At 38.5% G+C, this 22,306-nt stretch overlaps 1 protein-coding gene across 2 annotated transcripts in view; it reads right to left on the bottom strand.

The window, feature by feature from the left end:
- Nucleotides 1-9,567: 9,567 nt before the first annotated feature.
- RCAN2 (regulator of calcineurin 2) overlaps nucleotides 9,568-22,306 on the bottom strand; it is a 36,734-nt gene continuing 23,995 nt past the window's right edge. For both annotated transcript variants that reach the window (XM_070732423.1, XM_070732422.1), the window contains exons 2-4: nucleotides 15,020-15,193; nucleotides 12,094-12,265; nucleotides 9,568-10,875 (exon numbers count right to left, since the gene is read on the bottom strand). In XM_070732423.1, the coding sequence (XP_070588524.1) occupies nucleotides 10,715-10,875; nucleotides 12,094-12,265; nucleotides 15,020-15,193 (507 nt within the window). In that variant the 3' untranslated portion in view covers nucleotides 9,568-10,714. The remainder of the gene's footprint in view (nucleotides 10,876-12,093; nucleotides 12,266-15,019; nucleotides 15,194-22,306) is intronic.

The following is a 22,306-nucleotide window of genomic DNA, read 5'->3' as shown; positions in this document are numbered from 1 at the left end:
CGACGGCAGAGAAGCTCCAGCTGGGCGGGGTGCTGCCGGTACTTCCGTCCTGGGGCTCCCGCTCGCAGCTGTCCCCCGCCTCCTGCTCGATGCCGCGGTTTTCGGCGCTCTCCTGCTGGGCCCCAAAGAAGGAAGGCGGGAAAAAGGTGCGAAGAATGGAGCTCTCCTTCTTCCTGCCTTCCTTCTTTGGGGCCCAGGAGGAGAGCGCCGAAAACCGCAGCATCGAGCAGGAGGCGGGGGACAGCTGCGAGCGGGAGCCCCAGGACGGAAGTACCGGCAGCGCCCCACCCAGCTGAAGCTTGGCGGCACACCTGGCCATGTCTCGCGGCACACTGGTTGGGAAACGCTGCTTTAGAACATGCTATTCCCACGCTATTCCTCAGAGTCCAGATGATTTGATTGATTGTGTATTCTTTATTTGTTGGTTTATTGGATTTATATGCCACCCCTCTGAGGACTCGGGGTGGCTTACAACATATTTTAAAAAAACCAATACAAAATATCCTAAATCTAATTACATTTAAAACTAGCTAATCTAAAACTCAGGTATCTTAAAAATTAATCATTCCCATTCAAACAAGCAGACATACATTTCATTCATGGGCCAGGGGTCTAGAATCTAATTGCTCCAAGCCTGCCAGCACAAATGAGTCTCTTGGTGTAAATTGTACAGCCACAGGTGGTGGTTTTTTCCTGTGATTATCTGTGCTTAATCTGGTCTTTCAGATCTTCCATCATCACTATAACTTAACCCATTCATCTTGCTGTCAGTTGTCTTTTGCATAATGTGGCCTAAATATGATGACTTCAGTCTCTTGTGCCTCAGATAGGTAATCTAGGTTGGTTGATTTGATGATACATTTATTTGGGGCTTTTTATGTTGTTTGTAGTATTCTCAGGAGTCTTCTTTGACATTAACGTTTAAAAATATCAACAGACTTTCTACTGACTTTTTCAAAGTCCATCTTTTGCTTTGCAAGATGTCACTAGGGTATATTATGCCTGAAACAATTCTGATCTTTGCAGGTATAGACACATCAAACATTTAAATACATTTCCCAAGGCCTTCATGACTACTCTATCAAGTGTTAGTCTTCAACGTATTTTGTTTACTATTGATGGTTGATCCTAAAAGGCAGAACCTATGTACCACTTTAGTATCTTCATTCTCAATCAGATGATTTACAAACATAAAAATCAATACCTATACAGTATTAGGAACAAAAGATAACAAAAGAGTACTACCCCAAACCAAGCCTTCATCACCATAAATAATCAAGTCACCAAAATAAGAGGGACCTGACACATGTCCAAGGATAAAGGTTTCTGAGTAGTGGTATACTACAGAAACGTATCTTCTGGCTCATCCTTTGTTATCTTGTGAGGCAAGATTGTAACCAGCCCCTTTCTTCTAAATGTAGACTGTTGACAGATTTCAACAGAAGGGAATGGGCCTTAAAATAATCTGGAACCGAGTGATATGCATTTCAAGGTTATAACTAATACTTTGATCTGGATTTGGAAATGCCAGAACATATCCAGAGTCTTCAGGGAGGGTAGCATATCAATCAATCAATCAATCAATCAATCAATCAATCAATCAATCAAATAAATAAATAAATAAATAAATCTGCAAACAGAAAGACTGACCTTTTTTGTAACTTGAGCAGCAATATAAGGGAGCTAGATAGGCACGATCATAGCTGCAAAAAATGAGTGCTGAGATGGTTTAAAGTAGGGGCATCAAACTGCTGGCCCATGGCCTGGATGCATGATATGCAGACCACACCCACCCAGCTGCATGAAGAGGGGGGGAATGATGCAATATGTCACATGACAGCAATGTGACTGTGAGCTTGATACCCATAGTTTAGAGCAGTGATGGCAAACCTATGGCATGAGCGGAGCCATATCTGCTGGCATGTGAGCTGTTGCCCTAGCTCAGCTCCAGCGTGCATGTGTGTGCTGGTCAGCTGATGTTTAGCTCACACAGAGACTCTGAGAGGGCGTTTTTGACTTCAAGAGATCCTCTGGGGGGGTGGGGGAGGGAGTTTTTACCCTCCCCCAGCTCCAGAGAAGCCGTTGGAACCTGGGGAGGGTGAGACATGAGCCTACTGGGCCCACCAGAAGTTGGGAGACAGGCCATTTCCAGCTTCCAGAGGGCCTCTGGGGAGTGGGGGAAACTGTTTTTGCCCTCCCCAAGCATTGAATTTTGAGTGTGGCACTAGCACATGCATGATAACATGTGCCCACACTCTTTTAGCACCAGAGGAATAAAAGGTTCGCCATCACTGGTTTAGAGTAATGGCAAAAACTTGCTCTATGTTAACAGGAGGATAAATAATTACTTTCATTATTATGTTTGCCTTTTGATTTATTTATTTACGAAATTGTTCTTTGATTTTAGCTACAAATATAATTGATTAATTCATTCAGGCCTTCTCTATTTGTGAAATCATGCATTGAAATCTTGAAGAAGCCTGTACCTTATTTGGAATAGCCCTATCTTTTAGTCCAAAAAGTGATTGTCACTCAACTATCTGAGTTCATTATTAAAGGAAATAAGAATGCGGGGCAAGGCCGGTGCGACGTGCAAACTTGGGGCTCCAGGTTTGTACTCGAAGTTTTCATTCGTTAGCCGTGATAACGGAGACAGTTCCTCATGGTCGAGGGTGCTGAAGAAATGGGAAGTCTCAAGCAAGGGGTGGCGTGCAAATCCCCCTTTGCGGAGAGGCAGATCCTCATGAACGGATGGGAAAAAATGTTGTGGTTCACCCTCAGCCCGAAGGCCTAAAGGCCCACCATGCTAAATTGTCATCAGGGAGTCGAAGCTACAGGCGGTGTAATCAGCAGAATCAGCAGAGCGCAATAGCAATCCTTCGCTATTTAAACCAGAGGGTGTTGAGGTTACCTTTTTTATTGAGTGTTGTGAGTCTCCTGGAGTGCGGTAAAGCGGCGATCGTTGTGTTTGGAGCGCGAGCAGAAGAAGGTGAAAGGAAGTTGAAGCGAGCGAGAAGAAGTGAATGGCGGACGCTATATGGTGAGGGGTGGAAAAGCGGAGAAGAAGGAGGTGAGGAAAGACGTCCCCATTCGGTCTCAGTGTGTTTTGCTGGCAGCTGGAGTGGCAAAGTGGAGGAACAGCGTTTGCTCGGAGAGAGGAGTGGTGAAAACGAACACACACTGAGGAGAAGGAAGACGTGGAGACGAGGAGAGCGAGGGAAGGCGGAATGGCGGAGCGGCGGCATGACGGGCATTGTTTAAGGAGCGAAAGAAAAAGAAAGGAAATAGAAGGAGAGAGTGAAGAGAGCAAAGCAGAAGAAGATTTGCCGATTTATTTGCCGAGTTATTTTGCCTCTTTTGAGGCCGGGAGAGCAATGGGGGGGGGGATTGTGAGTCAGCTGTGTGGCGGAGAGCGGCGGAAGCGGCGGAAGTGACGAAAAGACAACGCAGAGGGAACGAGAGCCGAGGAGACAAGAAGACTGATTACAACAGACGTCGAGAGGCGGCGAGGGGCGACGAGGAACGCATGAAAGAAGAAGGACTAACACCCCAGCTCAGCCTGGAAAGTTGAAATTTATCTATTACTCCTAGACTATCTTTTTAGTTTTTAGTTTTTTTTCTCTTACTTCTTACTGGTCAATAAAAACTTGCTTACTTATTAATTATTAATTAAAACATCTTAAACAGCTTACATATTTCAAATATTATAAATCTTCTTAATCTTAAACCCTTATTGCTAACTGTTATTTAATTGTGAACATTATTAATTATTAATAGATTTAATAGATTTGATAATTACTATTTAGTATTAGATAAACTGAAAATTAGTATATTTCATATTTAAATTGAAAATTAGTATATTTGATATTTATTAACTGATAAATTGATAAACCCATTTTATGAATTGTAATATTTATTTACTAATATTTAATATTTAATATTTATTGAAGAACAATTTATTATTCATTAATAGTTATTAGAGGATATATAAGTATAAGCATAAGTATATAAGTATATATAAATATATAAGCATAAGTAAAACTTTTAAGATCACAAAACCATATTTAATGTTACAAATTTATATATAAGTTATATAATCTACAAAAGCCTTGTACTACACACGAGACTTAATTAATTGTTTCATTCAACTGACTTACTTATAGCATATTTTGTATTACTAGAGGATTTGAAAGATAGGATTGACTTTGAATAGTGGTTTATCTGAGATTAGATGGTGATTTATTGATGAACTGAATTAAAGCAAATTAATAGTGTTAATATATATACTTAGCAAACTTTATCAGTAATTCGGGATTTTAGCAGTAAATTATTTAAATTTTTTAGACAGAAATATACAGTATTAGGATAAAATAAAAAGTAAAATTTAGGCAAATGGTCTGAGGGCAAATGAAGGAGTGACCCAAACTTGTAAATGTATATAATTGAGACGAGTCAATTTAACCTATACGTAAATATCTTTAGATAAATTATAAGAGAAACACATTACTTAAAAAAACAAAAACAAACGAACCTTACATTATTAACTTTACAAGTAAAAGCCTTTCAAGTATGTCAACAACCTTCAGTAAAACATCTAAGAAAACAACTATCGCAGGAAGCCCGAGCATCTCTAACCTGAAGCAGACTACGGAGATGGCCTCTATAGAAAAACAAAGCCAACTACCGACCTTACAATCAATCCAAGCCTCTCTGGACCTCATCCAAGAATTCATGGCAAGAAGTCAAGAAGCTTCCACTGTAACCCAGGAAACAATGGTAAAAAATCAAGAAGAAACCAACAAAAACTTCGAGAAGTTGGCAGACAAGATAGAAGGCCTAGAGGCAAAAATGGAATCTGTCCAAGATGCGGTCAACAACCACGAACTCAGAATTAGAAGTATGGAAGCTAACATAACAAAAATGGATAACAACATTGTTCTTGCCGAGGGAAGACTAAAGGCGGAAAACAAGGAGTTGGAAGGGGCCATAGCGGTTCTAGATATGGAGAAAGCCTCTTATTACCTCCACTTTCAAAACGTTCCTGAACAGGCGGATGAAGATCTAACCTCCAAAATGGTGAAGATTCTGACGGAAAACCTACAAATAGATTAGGACGAAGTGAGGAACCACATAGACGAGGTCTTTAGGATTCAAACCAACTACGCCAAAAAAAAATAAAGTTCCAAGAGAGGTACACATTCGTTTCACAAAAAAACCTGCAAGAGATGCGATCTATAGAAGCACTAGAAACGAACAAATACTGTATAATGACAGAGAAATAACCATATTAAAACAGATACCCAAGAGAATAAGAGAGAGGCGTAGAGAGTTCCACTTCCTGACCGCCAAACTGATGAGGAAAGAAATACCCTTCAGATGGCTGATTCCAGAGGGCTTGTTGGTAACTTGGAAAGGCAAAAAGTTTAAAATTGACTCATTCGAAAAAGCTGATAATTTTATCTCACAAAACTTGGAAGGAGAAACCACATTTGGCCCGGAAGGAGGCCCCCAGACCAGACTAGAAGAAAGCGAGCAAGGACAACAAAGCGTAGAAAGTGAGAAAGATCTTAGCTCAAGAGAAGAAAGCAGAGTGACAACAAGAGCAACAGCAAAAAAGAAGTAGAAAGAAAAGTACACAACACCAACTACAACAGAACACATTCATAGATACAGATAAACAATAAATAACAAATACAGAAAAGGAATTTCAGCGAATAAATAAATAAAAGGTTAAATAAACAGAGTTTTTAAAAGGAAAAAAATGAAATTACTTAAAATATTTTCAGTCAATATAAATGGGTTAAACTCAACTATAAAAAGAAAACAAACAATGATTAAACTTCAGAAAGAAGAAGCAGACATAATCTGCTTGCAAGAAACACACATTAGACCACAAGACCAGAATTTACTTACAAACAAAAAATTAGGGAAACTGTTTACTGCGCTAGCAGAAACAAAAAAAAGAGGCATAGCAGTGTATGTAAAAGAGAGGCTACAACCGGAATTAATTTACGCAGACCCAGACGGAAGAATCCTTAATCTGAAAATCAAAATTGGTCAAAGTCCTGCAGTCTTGATCGTGATATATGCCCCAAACACAAATCAATCAGAATTCTACCAAAAAATAAATGATCAATTAACACAACTAGAAGGGAAAAACATTTGTATGATAGGAGACTTCAATGCAATCCCTGACACAAAAAAAGACTATAAAACAGCAAAGAAAAAAATTCAGGATAGGAAAATCCTACCTAACAAATTTTTTGAATTAATAAGAGAATTTAACCTCCTAGATCTATGGAGAGAAAGACATCAGGGGAATAAGGAATATACCTTTTTTTCAACTCCACATCAATCGTGGTCGAGGATAGATATGGCTTGGGGTGACCTGGATATGGATAAGTGTATAGAACAAGTGGAGATTGGTCTCAACATATGGGCAGATCACCACCCAATTATAGTTAAGATAAAAGAACCAATTTTTTTTTTCTAAAATGGTCCCTAAACCAATCATTACTCAGGGGAAAAAACTATACTGACCAGGTAAAAGGGAATTAACCTTTTTCCTTAAAGATAATTGGAATGAAGAGACTTCTACACAAAATCTCTGGGACATCTTAAAAGCATACATAAGGGGAATCACTATCTCATACTCTTCCAAAGCAAAGAAAATTAAAAACCAAAAAATTAAAGACTGCCAAGCTAGAATCAAACAATTAGAAACAGACTTACAACAAGACATTTCAAATGAGAAACTAAAAGAGGAAAAAGATAAATTAAATCATCAAATTAATTTAATGGCCCAGGATGAATTATCACGGAAACTAAAAAGGGCTAAATTAGATTATTTTGAAAATGCAAACAAACCAGGTAGATGGTTAGCCTACAAACTTAAAAAAGAAGAAAATGAACGATATATCCATTCGTTTGAAGATAACAAAGGAGAGAGACAATCCACGATAGAAGGGAAAAAACAAATTGCTACTGATTACTATACAGAACTTTATAAAAGGGAAATAAAATCGTTAGAGGAACAAAAAGTGTATGTAACAAAATCTGAACCGGGAGAACTGACTGATAATGAAAGAAAAAGGCTAAACAAAGAAATCACGATAACTGAACTGGAGGAAACAATTAAAAATCTGAAAAATAATAAAGCCCCAGGCCCAGACGGTATCATTGGTGAATTTTACAAAGAATTCTCCACGGATTTAGGAGACCTCCTACTAGTACTATATAATGAAGTGTTAGAAAAAGGTTTAATGCCTAATTCTTGGACGGAGGCAACCACGAGTTTAATCCCTAAGAATGAAGCAGAGAAGCATAGAATCCAAAATTATAGACCTATCTCCCTGTTAAACGTGGACTACAAAATTTTTCTGAGTATAATGGCAAGTAGATTAAAAATAGTCTTAAACAACAAGATACATCCGGATCAAAACGGCTTTCTACCCGGGAGATACATTAGAAATAATAATTAGAAATAATACGAGGATAATATTAGACGTTTTAGAATTCCATGAAAAGCATTCGGACAAACAATTGGCTCTTATCTTTCTAGACGCCCAAAAAGCTTTTGATAATCTAAATTGGGGATTCATGATGGAATTAATAAAGCAAATGAAATTCGGCCCCAAATTTATTAGAATGATCAAGACAATTTACTATAAACAATATAGTATTGCAATCAACGGGGACTTAACAGATAAATTTCAGATTGAAAAGGGGGTTCGTCAAGGCTGCCCATTATCCCCGCTATTATATATTCTTGCTACAGAAACCATGTTAAGGCAGATTAGAGTCAACTTAAAAATAAGAGGGCTGAAAATCAAAGGTCAAGAGTTCAAACTGCAGGCTTATGCTGATGATTTAGACTAGAAAATCCATTGGAATCGGGGAAACACATAATGGAGGAGGTGGAGGATTTCGGCAGGGTAGCAGGCCTAAAAATAAATACCAAAAAACCTAAAATTATAACTAAAAATATGACGAAAGAGCAAGAAAAAACTTTGGAAGAAATTTTGAAAATTAAAATAGCCAAAACAGTTAAATACTTAGGGATCTCACTCACAAAAAAATGTAGCACCATTAAAGAAAATAACTATGAAAGACTATTGAAGACAACTGAGAAACAATTAAAAGATTGGAACAAGCTGCAAATTTCGCTACTAGGTAGAATAGCGACAATCAAAATGTCAATACTGCCGAAATTCTTATACCTCTTCCAAACAGTCCCAACAAAATTAGACAACCACTTCTTTAATAAACTGAATAAAATCATTTCTAAATTTATATGGAATAACAAGAGACCCAGGATAAGACTAAAATGGCTACAAGATAGAACCAAAAAAGGAGGTTTGGGTCTACCGGATTTTAAAACATATTATTTAGCAACTAATTTGCTCTGGATTAAAGACTGGATAGAGATTAAAGCAGAGAGACTACTGGCACTAGAAGGCCACGATATGCTTTCTGGCTGGCACAACATTTTATGGAACCAACATCAAAAAATCCCATCTTACTTTAAAAATCACATGATCAGAGATGCCATAATAACAACATGGCTTAAAATAAAAAAAGATCACTATACAAAAATACCTAGATGGTACTCCAGTCTGGAAGCTCTCACCCACCCGAACATCACAGAACTAAAAAATATGATAACTTATAACCACCTACTAAATACAGAAGGCAATATAAAAACAAGAGCAGAGCTAACAGAACAAAATATAAACTTGGACTGGTGGCCATACAGGTTAATATTTTCAAAATGGCAAAAAGATATTAAAAATGAAGGAATACTGGCACAGGACACATCCCTTGATAAATTACTATTAGGAAGGGAAAAAATTTTTATAACAAAAATATATAGTTATTTAATAAATTATGAAATGGAAACCGAAATAGTAAAAGGATCAATGACCAGCTGGGCAAGGAACTTTGGTTACAACATTTATATAGACCAATGGGAGACAATTTGGAATAAGAACTATAAAATTACTAAATCAGTAGCATATAAAGAAAACACTATAAAAATGTTCTACAGGTGGCATATGTCACCATCAAGACTAGCACAGATTTTTCCCAAAACCAGACCAAATTGTTGGAGATGTTCAAACCCATCCGGAACTTTCTTCCATATCTGGTGGACTTGTCCAAAAATAAAAAAATTATGGAGCAAAATCAGGACCTGGATATTTGAAATTACGGAAACTAACTTCTTATTTAAACCAGAGATCTTTTTATTAGGGATAATAGATATGAAAATAAAGAAAAAAGATTACAGTACTATATAATTCAACACATTATAACAGCATGCAGAATAACAATAGCCCAAAATTGGAAAAGAGAAGAGGTACCAACAGACAGAGACCTGATTAAAAAAATATTTGACTGCGCTGAGTTCGATTCCTTAACACAAAAATTGAAAGACAACACGGAAACAAAAAATATAACTACATGGGATAAGTTCTATAACTGGATCAATGCAAGGGAGAGAGATATGGAAAGAAATAAAAATAAAATAAAATAAAAAACAAAAACAAAGAAAGGAACAGAGACACTTAGTTAACAACTACAACACTTTATTTATTCGCTGACTCCTTTTCAGGGACCAAAATCAATTATAATTATAACAATCATAATACCAAATACAGTATTTAGAAAAGGAAATTTGAGATTAACGATTGAGTAAACTTAAAGAGATAAGATTTTGCTGATGCAAAAACCGTGAAAATAAAACCATATATAGCTGCAGACTGGCAGCGGGGGGGGGGGGGGCTGTCTGATGTTTGATGTTATTGTTGAATGTGGTTTGTTCGACTCTACTGAAAATATGGATCAGATGCTTATGACATGAACACCTTGTCCTGTCAATATTGTTTTGTACTGTCTTCTATATTTGTATATAATCAATAAATATTATTTTTTTTTTTAAAAAAGAATGCATATCAAATAATTCCCCTTAAACCTATTAAATCACTAGGATAATTTCAGTAAGGGCTGAAAGTGCCATAATTTGAATTCAGGTAGTAGCTGGATTACTTCACACTGGTTGCACTTGTGCATTAAAAAGAATTGTTATAAAACAAACAAAAAAAGTACACCCTGCACAACTAAGGGCGTACTTTAGGCTTTCAAATGTCAGAGAACCTAGCTTGTTTGTGTAATTTGTTTTGAGAATGGCTGTTCAAAGATTCACAGATACAACCTTCCACAATTCTGCTCTCTAAGGCCCTTTCCTTGCAGATAGAGTATTACAAGGTGGATATTCCAATCCCAGAGAAGAAATATATGCTGCACAGTAAAAGTATAAGGAGAAAAACCTATTTATAGAAATATGTTTTGGAACATGGGAGGATTGTTGATCAGAACAACACATCCAAGTTTATTACTTCAATTTAATGAATAGCATTTAAAGAATCTTACTGAAATCTGATATAGGTTTTCTTAAAAGAAAGAGTTGCTGACTTTATCCCAGATTGTAGCCTTAAGAAGTCTGGGAAATCCTTCCACCTCTAATCCCCTCTTCTCCTTCTGTTCTACAGGCATGTGACATGAAAATGCTTCAAAGGGCACATTCTGAGCCCTGTTGCCACTTAGGCTCCATTACCACACAAGGAATATGCAAAGAAACTAAATACTAAGATTACACAGAAAGACATGGCTGACTTCTACTAGGAGAAAAGAAAAGAAGGCATGTTCTTGGGGCAAATCAACTACACATAGAGGATGGTAAGCTAGGGCGTCGAGTCTGCATAATTTGTGGCTTTGGTATATTGTTTGCGGCCTCCTCTTCTGTTGCATGGCTGTCACAGATGTGCACAACTACACTTGGAGTGGAATCAGTACCTGCATGTAGTTCATATTTTTCACCTGGAAGTTAAGAAAAATAGTTTGCATTTATTTTATAGTCACCCATTCCAGTAGATTCTGAGTTACTTACAAATACAGATCAATAAAAAAGATAAAAACATACAACCTTACAGACAACATGGACTAAAACAATTACACAGTAAAAAATCAAATCAAATGAGGGGCCCCACAAACACATCCACTGCAGACTTGATACCAAAACTAGATCTTTCTTGGAATCCAAAAAGAGAGGGCACTGTTCATATCTGAGGAGATGCCGCTCCAGAAGGCAGGAGCTATAACAGAGAAGGCAAACTTTCTTGATCTAGTAAGACAATATCATGCAATAGTAGGGATCTGGAACATTCTGACTCTGCTAGAATATAATAGGTGTCAGGAAATCACTTATGCCGCCAGGCATGGTGGAGTTGAGATATTCCTTCCCCCTAGGCCATTCCAAGTTATGCATGGTATGTTTGTGTGTATGTTTGGTTTTATAATAAGGGTTTTTAGTTGTTTTATTGTTATTAGCCGCCCCGAGTCTATGGAGAGGGGTGGCACACAAATCCAATAAATAAATAAATAAATAAATGAATGAATGAATGAATGAATAAATAAATAAATAAACAAATAAATAAACAAACAAACATAAATAAAATAAAATAATTAAATAAAATTAAATAAAATTAAATAAAATTAAATAAAAATATAAATATAAATAAATAAATAAACAAATAAACAAATAAATAAACAAACAAACAAACAAACAGTCTCTCAGATATTCAGGCCTTAACTGCCTTTTATGCCTTTGAAATACACCTAGAAGCTGATTGACAATAAATTCAACTCATGCAGCAACAGTGATATATATGTGTAAGATAAAAAGAGAGCAGAAGAGTGAAAATGAAAAAAAGTTGGATAGAGAAAAGCTACAATGTGAGAGAGATGAGAAAAAGAGTGGTGAGATAATGCACACATACATGAAAGAAAGTGAATCAGAAAGGCAGACTCAGAGAATACTGGCTCTGGCCATGCCCATATCAGTCCTCTCTCTTGTGCCCCTACATCAATATCCATCACTCCTGCATCCTCAGAATAGTACCACACATGATCAGTCTTATGCAATTGGAAAGAAGAATGGTGAGTTTAACAATAATAGCAGACATAAGCATCCATTATGTCTGCTTCATTTTCTAGTCTTCACTTTCTAAAGTTGAAAATAACAATCATTAAACTGACCTGGTCCCAGTTTAGTAATAGCATACAGGAGATCATAATTGATGACTGCTGTATCATCAGTTTTTGACTGCCAACCTACAGGAGGAGAGGCTGGAGGTGAGATGAGGAATTGCTTGGAAGGCTGTGGTAGAGCCAAGTGGAAGCCTTCTCCATCATTCTCCAGAGTCGGGACCTTTACAGAGATGAGGGGCAAAACAGAGTACAGTATTGCTTCAGGAGAGCAAGGACAGAAGAATAAAACAATTATGTTAAGTCTAATACCCCCCATGTTTTTGGAACCAATTTCCAAAGGATTGTTGGTTTCAGTCTCAACTAATCTGTAAAACACCAGAATAGAAAAGAAGACTGCACCTCTTTCCAAAGGGATGGGCTAATGTAGCTGTCTATAAGGTCAATGGAAGCTAAATCTGTCTTTTTGACAGCTGGTACCACACTTGATCTGCAAAGAAAATAAAGGGATGACTTTGCTCTCTGTAGAAATCCTAGAGCTGAAGGGCAGAAAAAATGATGTCTAAGCATTCACAAGATTCCTTGCATCAGCTAATTTATACAGCATACCTGACTATTTAATAATAAAAAGAAAGAAATGGAAATCTTACATACTGCAACTCGGAGCAACCTCTTAACATTATTGGCAATAATGTCCCATGTCCCAGAAAGAGTCTATAGGCATTCTTAAAAGTTAAAAATGGGAGGTATGAATATAAACATTAGACCACTAAGGGTGCTTTGAGTATTAAAATAGGGACTGGAGGCTAAAACATATGACGACCAGTTGGATATGTCTAGTCTAGTGAAAAGAATGGGCAACCTGATAGCAGTGTTTCAATATTTGAGGGGCTGTCACAAGGAAGAGGGAGTCACAGATAGTCCCCACTCGGTCAAGGACCTCGGGATACTAATAACTATAGATCTAAGTGCCAAAGCCCACTGCAACAACATCGCTAAGAAGGCCTCAAGAGTTGTTAATCTAATCCTGCGTAGCTTCTGCTCTGGAAATCTCACACTACTTACCAGAGCTTACCAAACTTTTGCCAGACCCATCCTCGAATATAGCTCATCTGTTTGGAATCCATATCACATCTCAGACATTAACACCCTTGAAAATGTTCAAAGATACTTCACTAGAAGAGCCCTTCATTCCTCCACTCGAAACAGAATAACCTACGAAACTAGACTTACAATCCTGGGTCTTGAAAGCTTAGAACTATGACGCCTTAAACATGATCTAAGTATTGCCCACAAGATCATATGCTGCAATGTCCTGCCTGTCAAAGACTACTTCAGCTTCAACCACAACAACACAAGAGCACACAACAGATTCAAGCTTAATATTAACCGCTCCAAACTTGACTGTAAAAAATATGACTTTAGTAATCGGGTTGTTGAAGCATGGAACTCCTTACCGGACTCTATAGTATCATCCCCTAACCCTCAACATTTTACCCTTAGACTATCCACGGTTGACCTCTCCAGATTCGTAAGAGGTCAGTAAGGGGCGTACATAAGCACACTAGAGTGCCTTCCGTCCCCTGTCCTATAGTCTCTCCTATATCTCATATTTCTTCTCTACTATATCCTCTATAACCTTCATTGCATATTATTGTGTATTGGACTAACTAACTAACTAAACAAACAAACAAACAAAAAATTAAACAAACCTATTCTCCAAAGTACTTGAAGGCAGGGCAAGAAACAATGGATGGAAACTGATGGAGAGAATTAACTTTGAAATATGGAGAAATTAGAACAGTTAGAACAATTAATTAATGGAATGGCTTGTCTTCAGAAATTGTGGGTGTTCCATCACAGGAGATTTTTAAGAACAGTTTGGACCAAAATTTATCTGAACTGGTATAGGGTTTCCTGCTTGAGCAGAGTGTTGGATGAGAATATCTCTAATATCCCTTCCAACTCTCTTATTTTCTTAAAAATGTCCCCCATGATTTCACATTATATATAAGGAAATTCTAACCCATGCATCTTAGTCATTTATTTATCATATTTAGAAATATATTTAGAAACATATTGATAAAGGTGCTTCATCATCAGCTATATTCATTCATGTTATCTCTATGTAAATTTGGTTGGTCCTGCAATATGACAAGATTAAACTGTATAAGTGATGCCATAAAGAAAATATAGATTATAACATGACAAAGATATCAAAATATTTTTAAATTTTAGTTTAGTCTAGCAGGTGGCTGCTCTTTTGGCTTCAATTATCTTGGGGCAGAGCAAAGGGGTTTTTTTTCTTCCGTGCAATCATGTCCAATTTCAGAGATTGCCTAGACTAGTCCCTAAATATTTCTTGCCAAGGTTTTTCAGAAGTGGTTTGCCATTGCCATTGTATCTTTTCCAAGGCTGAGAGAAAGTTGGCCCAAGTTTACCCAGCTGGCTGACTATAACTCACAGTCTCCTAGTTTCTAGCATAACCTGGTACCTTAGCCACTGTATCAAACTTACTTAGATTAAAGTTAACTTTCCTGGATTCCAGTATTTCAGGGACTGCTATAAAGAAGAGGGAGTCGACTTAGTTGCATCAAGACCCTGCTGTGGCAGGACAAGAAACAATGGATGGAAACTAATCAAGGAGAGAAGCAACCTAGAATTAAGGAGAAACTTCTAACAGTGAGGACAATTAACCAATGGAGCAGCTTGCTTTCAAAAGTTTTTAAGAAGAGGCTGGATGGTCACTTGTCTGAAATTGCATAGGGTGTCCTGTTTGTGCAGGAGTTGGACTAGAAGACCTCCAACGTCCCTTTCAGCGCAATTCAGCGCAATTGATTCATATTTTGTGCACTTTACTCATACACACATTATTATGATTAGTTCTGGTTTCTTCTCTGACATAAATATGCTCAAAATTTAAATTACCTCATTAGCATCTGTGTGAAGAAAATGCTTGAATAAAAAAGGATCTTACCTTTGCAAAGTAAAGCTTTAGTTTCTTCCCTTGGAACTGTGTTTCATGAAGGTCTGTTCTAGCATTAGCAGCTGATTTTGGATTGTTGAAGTCAATTTTTATGCGTCCACAACTTTTAAACAGTTGAAATGTCACACGGTCATCATAAGCACGGAACAATCTCTCAAATTTCTCCTGTAATGGTAAAAAAGTCATCTAGTTATCTTGAAAGTCCATTGTATCTCTGTAAATGTGATAAATATAAGAAAAATAACAGTGAAGAGAATTGAATTTTATGACTAAATTATCTTTATATATCCAAAATCTTTCCTTTATTAATTTTATATCATAGTACACAAATTCATTTTATTTATTTATTTATTTATTATTTAGATTTGTATGCCGCCCCTCTCCGAAGACTTAGACTTTCTTAGGAATCTGGAGAGGTCAACCATGGATAGTCTGAGGGTTAAATGTTGGAGGTTAGGGGATGACACTACGGAGTCTGGTAATGAGTTCCATGCTTTGACAACACGATTACTAAAGTCATATTTTTTATAGTCAAGTTTGAGCGGTTAATATTAAGTTTGAATCTGTTGTGTGCTCTTGTGTTGTTGTGGTTGAAGCTGAAGTAGTCGTTGACAGGCAGGACGTTGCAGCATATGATTTTGTGGGCAATATTTAGACCATGTTTAAGGCATTGTAATTCTAAGCTTTCTAGACCCAGGATTGTAAGTCTAGTTTCGTAGGGTATTCTGTTTCGAGTGGAGGAGTGAAGGGCTCTTCTAGTGAAGTATCTTTGGACATTTTTGAGGGTGTTAATGTCTGAGATGCGGTATGAGTTCCAAACAGATGAGCTGTATTCGAGGATGGGTCTGGTGAAAGTTTTGTAAGCTCTGGTAAGTAGAGTGAGATTGCTGGAGCAGAAGCTATTTAGGATTAGGTTAACAACTCTTGAAGCCTTCTTGGCGATGTTGTTGCAGTGGGCTTTGGCACTTAAGTATTTTGTTATTAGTATTCCAAGGTCTTTAACCAAGTGGGGTTTTCTGTAATAATTTGTTTATTCAGTTTGTATTTGGAGTTTTGATTCTTCTTGCCGATGTGTAGGACAGAGCATTTGCTAGTTGAGGTTTGGAGTTGCCATGTGTGAGACCAATCAGAAACAGAGCCTAGGTCTTTTTGAAGAGGAGTTGTATTATTGGTGGTGTTGAAGAGTTTTACATCATCGTCAAAGAGAACACAGTTGCTTGTGATATGATCGCAAATGTCATTGTAGAGAATGAAGAGCGTTGGACCCAGTATGCTACCTTGTGAAACACCGCTTTGAACAGGGACAGGGGTGGATATGGTGCTTCCTATTTTGACCACTTGTTGTCTGTTTGACAGGAATGTTGTAATCCAGCTGTGGAGGGATCCTGAGATGCCATAGGATTTGAGTTTTAGGAGTAGTTTGTCATGGACCACTGAATCAAAGGCTTTGCAGAAGTCAATATAAATTGCATCTATTTATTTTTCTTGATCTAGATGAGTTTTCCATATGTTTTTGCAGTGGAGGAGCTGCAGGTTGCAGGATAGTTTTTTTCTGAATGCGAATTGTTTGTTAGAGAGTTACCCAGATTCGCTGAAAAAATCGCTAAAATTTCACACACATGTGCATCCCCTCACAAGATTTTGCTCTCTGTGCAGAAGCCCAAACATGCTGGGATATGCATGCGTGTGCGCAAGAGAACCGAAGCTGCAAGTGCAGTGCACCATTTGCTACCAGTGCGCTGTTCTCTGCTGTACCTGTAGCAATCCACTACTGGACTTAGTAATCACCTGCAGAATTACATTGCTGAGGAGGAAATGTGGTGTTCCTCTCTTTAAAATATCAGTTTAAGCTTATGTGTTGGCTTCCAACCCAAGTAGGCAAAGAATGATAAATATTTGGGAAATAAATGATAAATGGGAGATAGAGGAAATAAGTCAGACATTTAGTATGCATTTTATATGCTATAAATCCATATTGTAACATAGATAAGGAACCATGTTTAATCAGCACATGGAAATGAAGAGTGAGAGGAAAAAGGAGGAAGTCCTTTGCCAATTTTGCTTTCAGGAGAAATACGTCTAGAGCAAATTACACTATACTGCACAATTGAGGAGTGGTGGGTTATAGTGACAATTTTACTAAAGCCAACCTTGAGTCAAGGAGAAGGTAAAGCCAACAGCCGTGCCTTCAGTACCAGAGAGGTGCTTGGTCACCTTGCCTCCCTCCCTGGGAGTAAGGAGACAAAACTGCTGAGTAGAAGCAGTATTTGTCTGCAGACAGCAAGATGAAATCAAATCAAATTAAATCAGCAAGGTCAAATCAAATATTTATTATGGTCAAAGACCAGCACAAGGAAGGCAGGGTACAATCAAATATACATATATTGTATTGTATTTATAACCGTTGTTAGCTGCTCAGAGTTCATTTTGGAGTTGAGCGGCATATAAATGCAAATAATAATAATAATAATAATAATAATAATAATAATAATAATATACACCATCAACATGGTGGTTTTATTTCAGCATTAAAGGCTGTGTTGCAGCCAATCAAAAAGCATATAAAATACATCGGAATCTAAACAATAATAAATATAAAAAGCTAAAAGATATAAATCTAAAGTACTGTATATATAAAAGCAACATCTGAAATCTTGTAGGTTTTTATAATTATCATATTTAATCTCTGGTGTATATATCATATTTAGTCTCTGATATATATATATATATATATATATATATATATATATATATATATATATATATATATATAATATTTAGTCTCTGATATATGTATGTGTGTATATATATATATATATATATATATATATATATATATATATATATATATATCCGTAGATTTTCACGGGTACAGGTATGACGGTCTTGGTATATTCGGGTTTCTTCCCGTGTAGGATTTGGAAATTTCTGTCGATGTTTCGACGAGGTCTCACTTGTCATCTTCAGGCTGGTGTTTCTGGTCCTTGTTCTCAGGCGAACATTATATCATTATCATAATTTATATATATATATATATATATATGTGTGTGTGTGTGTGTGTGTGTGTTAAATGTTTTTTTTGTTTTTTTTTACCAGGGTGATCCGACATAAGATATATATATATGTGTGTGTGTGTCACATGTTTAAGCTGAATTTGAAAATTAAGGGAGACTAGGATAGATCTATTTCGGCCTTATTTTGGCCTCATCAGCTAGCCATACCCACTGGGACTTGAACCTGCAACCTTTGCCTTGTAAGGCAGAGAATTATCCTCTAGGCCAGTGTTTCCCAACCTTTTTGGAGCCGCGGCACATTTTTCATATTTTCAAAATCCTGGGGAACATTGGGGGGGGGGGGGCGCTAAAAAAAGTTTGGATAAAAAAAATCTCTCTTCCTCCCTTTCGCTCTATTTCTCTCTCCCTCTTTCTCTCTCTTCCTTCCTTTCTCTCTCCATCCCTTTCTTTCTCTCTTCCTTCCTTCTTCTCTTTCTGTCTCCTCCTTCCTCTCTCATCTCTCTTTCCTTCCTCTCCCTCCCTTTCTCTCTTTCCTTTCTCTCCCTTTCTGTCTATCCTTTCTATCTCTCACCCCTTCTGCCTCTTTCATTCCCTTTCTCTCCCTCCCGTTCTCTCTCATTCCTTTCTCTCCCTCTTTCCTTTCTATCTCTCTTTCTTTTTCTCCCTCCTTCATATCTTCTTTCTCTCCCCCCTTCCTCCCTCTTTCCTTTCTCCCCCTCCCTTTCTCTTCCTTTTTCTCTATCCTTTCTACTTCTTACTCTTTCTTTCTCTCCCTCCTTCATTCAATTTTCTCTCCCTCCCTTTCTCTCTCTTTCCTTTCTCTCCCTCCCTTGTTCTCCCCTGGGGCTGCCTGTGCCTGCCCTGCACCACCCAACACGGACGGACAGCCCCCGGTCGTCGGTTCGTCGCCCCCCCTCCCACACGGAGGGAGATCAGCCACTGGAGGGAAATCGGGCTGGCGGGGGTGGCGAATCCACCTCCCCACTGGGGTGGAGGGAGATCGGGCTGGCGAGGGCGGTGGATCCGCGTCCCCAGCCACTGGAGGGAAATTGGGCTGGCAGGGGCGGCGAATCCACCTCCCCACTCGGGTGGAGGGAGATCGGGCTGGCGAGGGCGGTGGATCCGCGTCCCCAGCCACTGGAGGGAAATTGGGCTGGCAGGGGCGGCGAATCCACCTCCCCACTCGGGTGGAGGGAGATCGGGCTGGCGAGGGCGGTGGATCCGCGTCCCCAGCCGCGCGGAGGGAAATCGGGCAGGCGGGCGGGTGGTCGCGGCTCCCTGTGCGCCCCTGGAAAAGGGTGCGCGGGGGGCATTTTGGGGTGCGTTGGCGTGCGCAGCCTATAGGGAACGGTGCCCGGGGCCGCTGCAGCCGGCAGCCTGTTTCCGCTGCCAGTGCCCTCCCACCGGGCCCCAAAGGACACTTGCCGCCGACACCATTGAAGGCGGGAAAAAGGCAGGAAGAATGAAGCTCTCTTTCTTCCTGCCTTCCTTCTTTGGGGCGCAGCAGGAGAGCGCCAGAAACCGCGGCATCGGGCAGGAGCCGGGAGGTCGGAGGCACCGGCAGCTCCCCGCCCAGCTGTCGCTGTCGCGGCACACCTGGCTGTGTCTCGCGGCACACTAGTGTGCCGCGGCACACCGGTTGGGAAACGCTGCTCTAGGCTACAGTATCCAATCCCTTCAGCTCTGTACCAGGGAAGAGTTACATTTTGTGTCGAATCACCCTGGTATATTGAAGGAACATCACAGCTCCTCTTTTTGCCTCTCGGCCCATGCTTTTGTTGAATTTGAAAATTAAGGGAGACTAGGATAGATCTATTTCGGCCTTATTTTGGCCTCATCAGCTAGCCATACCCTCTCGGCCCATGCTTTTGTTGAATTTGAAAATTAAGGGAGACTAGGATAGATCTATTTTGGCCTTATTTTGGCCTCATCAGCTAGCCATACCCACTGGGACTTGAACCTGCAACCTTTGCCTTGTAAGGCAGAGAATCATCCTCTAGGCTACAGTATCCAATCCCTTCATGATAATGATATAATTATAAAAACTTACAAGATTTCAGATGTTGCTTTTATATACTTTTTGTTTATATATTTTAGCTTTTTATATTTATTATTGTTTAGATTCTGATGTATTTTATATGCTTTTTGATTGGCTACAGCACACCCTTTAATGCTGAAATAAAACCATCATGTTGATGTAGCACTCCTCTGTATAATCTGCTCTTACATCAGTTGCTCTGGTTTCATGATTGTATAGTTTCTCATGATTTGTGTCATTATATTCAATGTGAGCACAATTGAGGAACCCTGCTGGATTAGACAATAGGCCTATTTCATCTAAATGTTACAGGAAGTCCTCAACTAAGCCATGGAGACAATATTACTTCTTCTGGAGGGTGCTGGCATTCAATCTACATCAAATGCTTTGATGTATTTTCTGTCAGTGTTCTGGAAACACGTACAAGTTATTTAATTCTTTTACTTGTAACTGGCAAACTAAACTGGTAAACAATTAATCATTATTGTTACAGTAGCTTGTATGAGAATTTTGATAAACTGAGTAATTTATTCTTTAATTTGTTTTAGATTTTCTTCGCAATAGGAAGAACTAAACAGATTATATACATTAAACTAAATATCATTTCCCACTCTCTCTCCATCACTCTTTCATTGGATGGATGAATGGATGCATGGAAATAGATGAGTGGATGGATAGATAGATAGATAGATAGATAGATAGAGTTCTGCTGCTAGCAAAGAAAATTTAAATTATAAAATAGAAGCAGTATAGCCTCATTGATAATATCTAAAAACAGTTTACCTGTTGGTTATAACTTGTGAAAAAATGATTTTTAAGAGCGAGACTTGCCCAATGGGGTGGGGATGGCGGGAGGTGTTCAGCAACATGCCCATTAACTTGACTATGTAAAATACTACTGGTAGTGGCTTCTCCTTACTTTTCTGATAACTGCCTTTCCAAATGCACACGTGTTGTCAATGACAACTGCTGCCACTTGTCTTCTCTATTGCTGCCCTTTGCTCTACCTTCTCAGCAGTAATGGTTTCTAAAATCCTTTACTATTGGTTTATGCTGTGTGAAACACTTCTGGGTGGGGAGAGCCTTTCTTAGAACCAGGCTGAACCGAGAGCAACGCACCATTGCTGCTCAGAAAAATGAGCAATCAGCCAAAGTAGTCACCATTGCTGCTCCTGGAAACTATATTTTACCTTGATCAATTCAAAAATGGTAGGAGCAAAAGAGGCCTATCCTGTGCTTCTCTAACAGAGGAGATCAAAAGGGAAAAGCAACCAATGGAGAAAAACAAATCACTGCACAGGCTCATCAGCACTCTAGATGAAAAGTAGAGAGGAATCCTTCTAAGAGCAGCCTTTGGAGAATTTTGTAGCTTCCTGGTAATGGAGACTAAATTCCTTCACTACTTTTGCTTCTTCCTTCCCAATGTCTACTGGCATTTTTGCCAAGAAAATGATTGACCTTGTCCATGTGGATACCCCAAATGATTCTCCTTGGAAATCACTGCTGCAATTTTTTTCTTTCCCTAGGATTAGCTTTGTAACATTTGCCCCTCAACCTACATTATGGAATGGATTTACAGGATCCAAACTGAGTGTTCCTGACTATAAGCTGCCAACAAATATGCCCAACGTTTTTCAACTTTCTTTTTTCCTGTCCAAAGAACTTCATTTATGTGGCATCAACTATATGAGTAACATATAGCTCGAGGTCTTCGAACCTGGCAACTTTAAACTTGTGGACTTCAACTCCCAGAATTCTCCAGTCAGCTATGCTAACATTAGCTCTGCTGGCTGGAGAATTCTAGGAGTTGAAGTCCACAAATCTTAAAATTGCCAAGTTTGAAGACCCCTGTTTATAATTGTTCGTTCCCTTGTCCTTGATGGCTTGTTTTGAAATAAACCCGAATGGAGGCCTTTTCTTATGTAAGAATAAGTATTTCTACATAGATAACAAAACGTTGAGTATTTCCTGTCATCCGGCAAGCTTTTAATTGAAAACTGCTCAAAGACTGAATCTGGTGATCATCCCTTCACTTTTTTCCCAGCCTGGCTATATTTGGAGTACCATTATATACTGCAGTGACTTTGACCATGGCTTTGGATTCTGGGTATGCCTTAAAAGAAAAACAATAGTTAAATGTTGATAGAGATGCTTCACTTTGATCGAGATGCTGTTAGGTATTCCAATAAATTTCTAGTATTTGATTACATCCTCATCTTTACATTA

The sequence above is a fragment of the Erythrolamprus reginae genome, chromosome 1 (genome assembly GCF_031021105.1).
Source record: "Erythrolamprus reginae isolate rEryReg1 chromosome 1, rEryReg1.hap1, whole genome shotgun sequence".
Classification (NCBI taxonomy): domain Eukaryota; kingdom Metazoa; phylum Chordata; class Lepidosauria; order Squamata; family Dipsadidae; genus Erythrolamprus; species Erythrolamprus reginae.
Note: the sequence above shows the minus strand (reverse complement) of the source record. Positions and strands in the feature narration are given on the sequence as shown.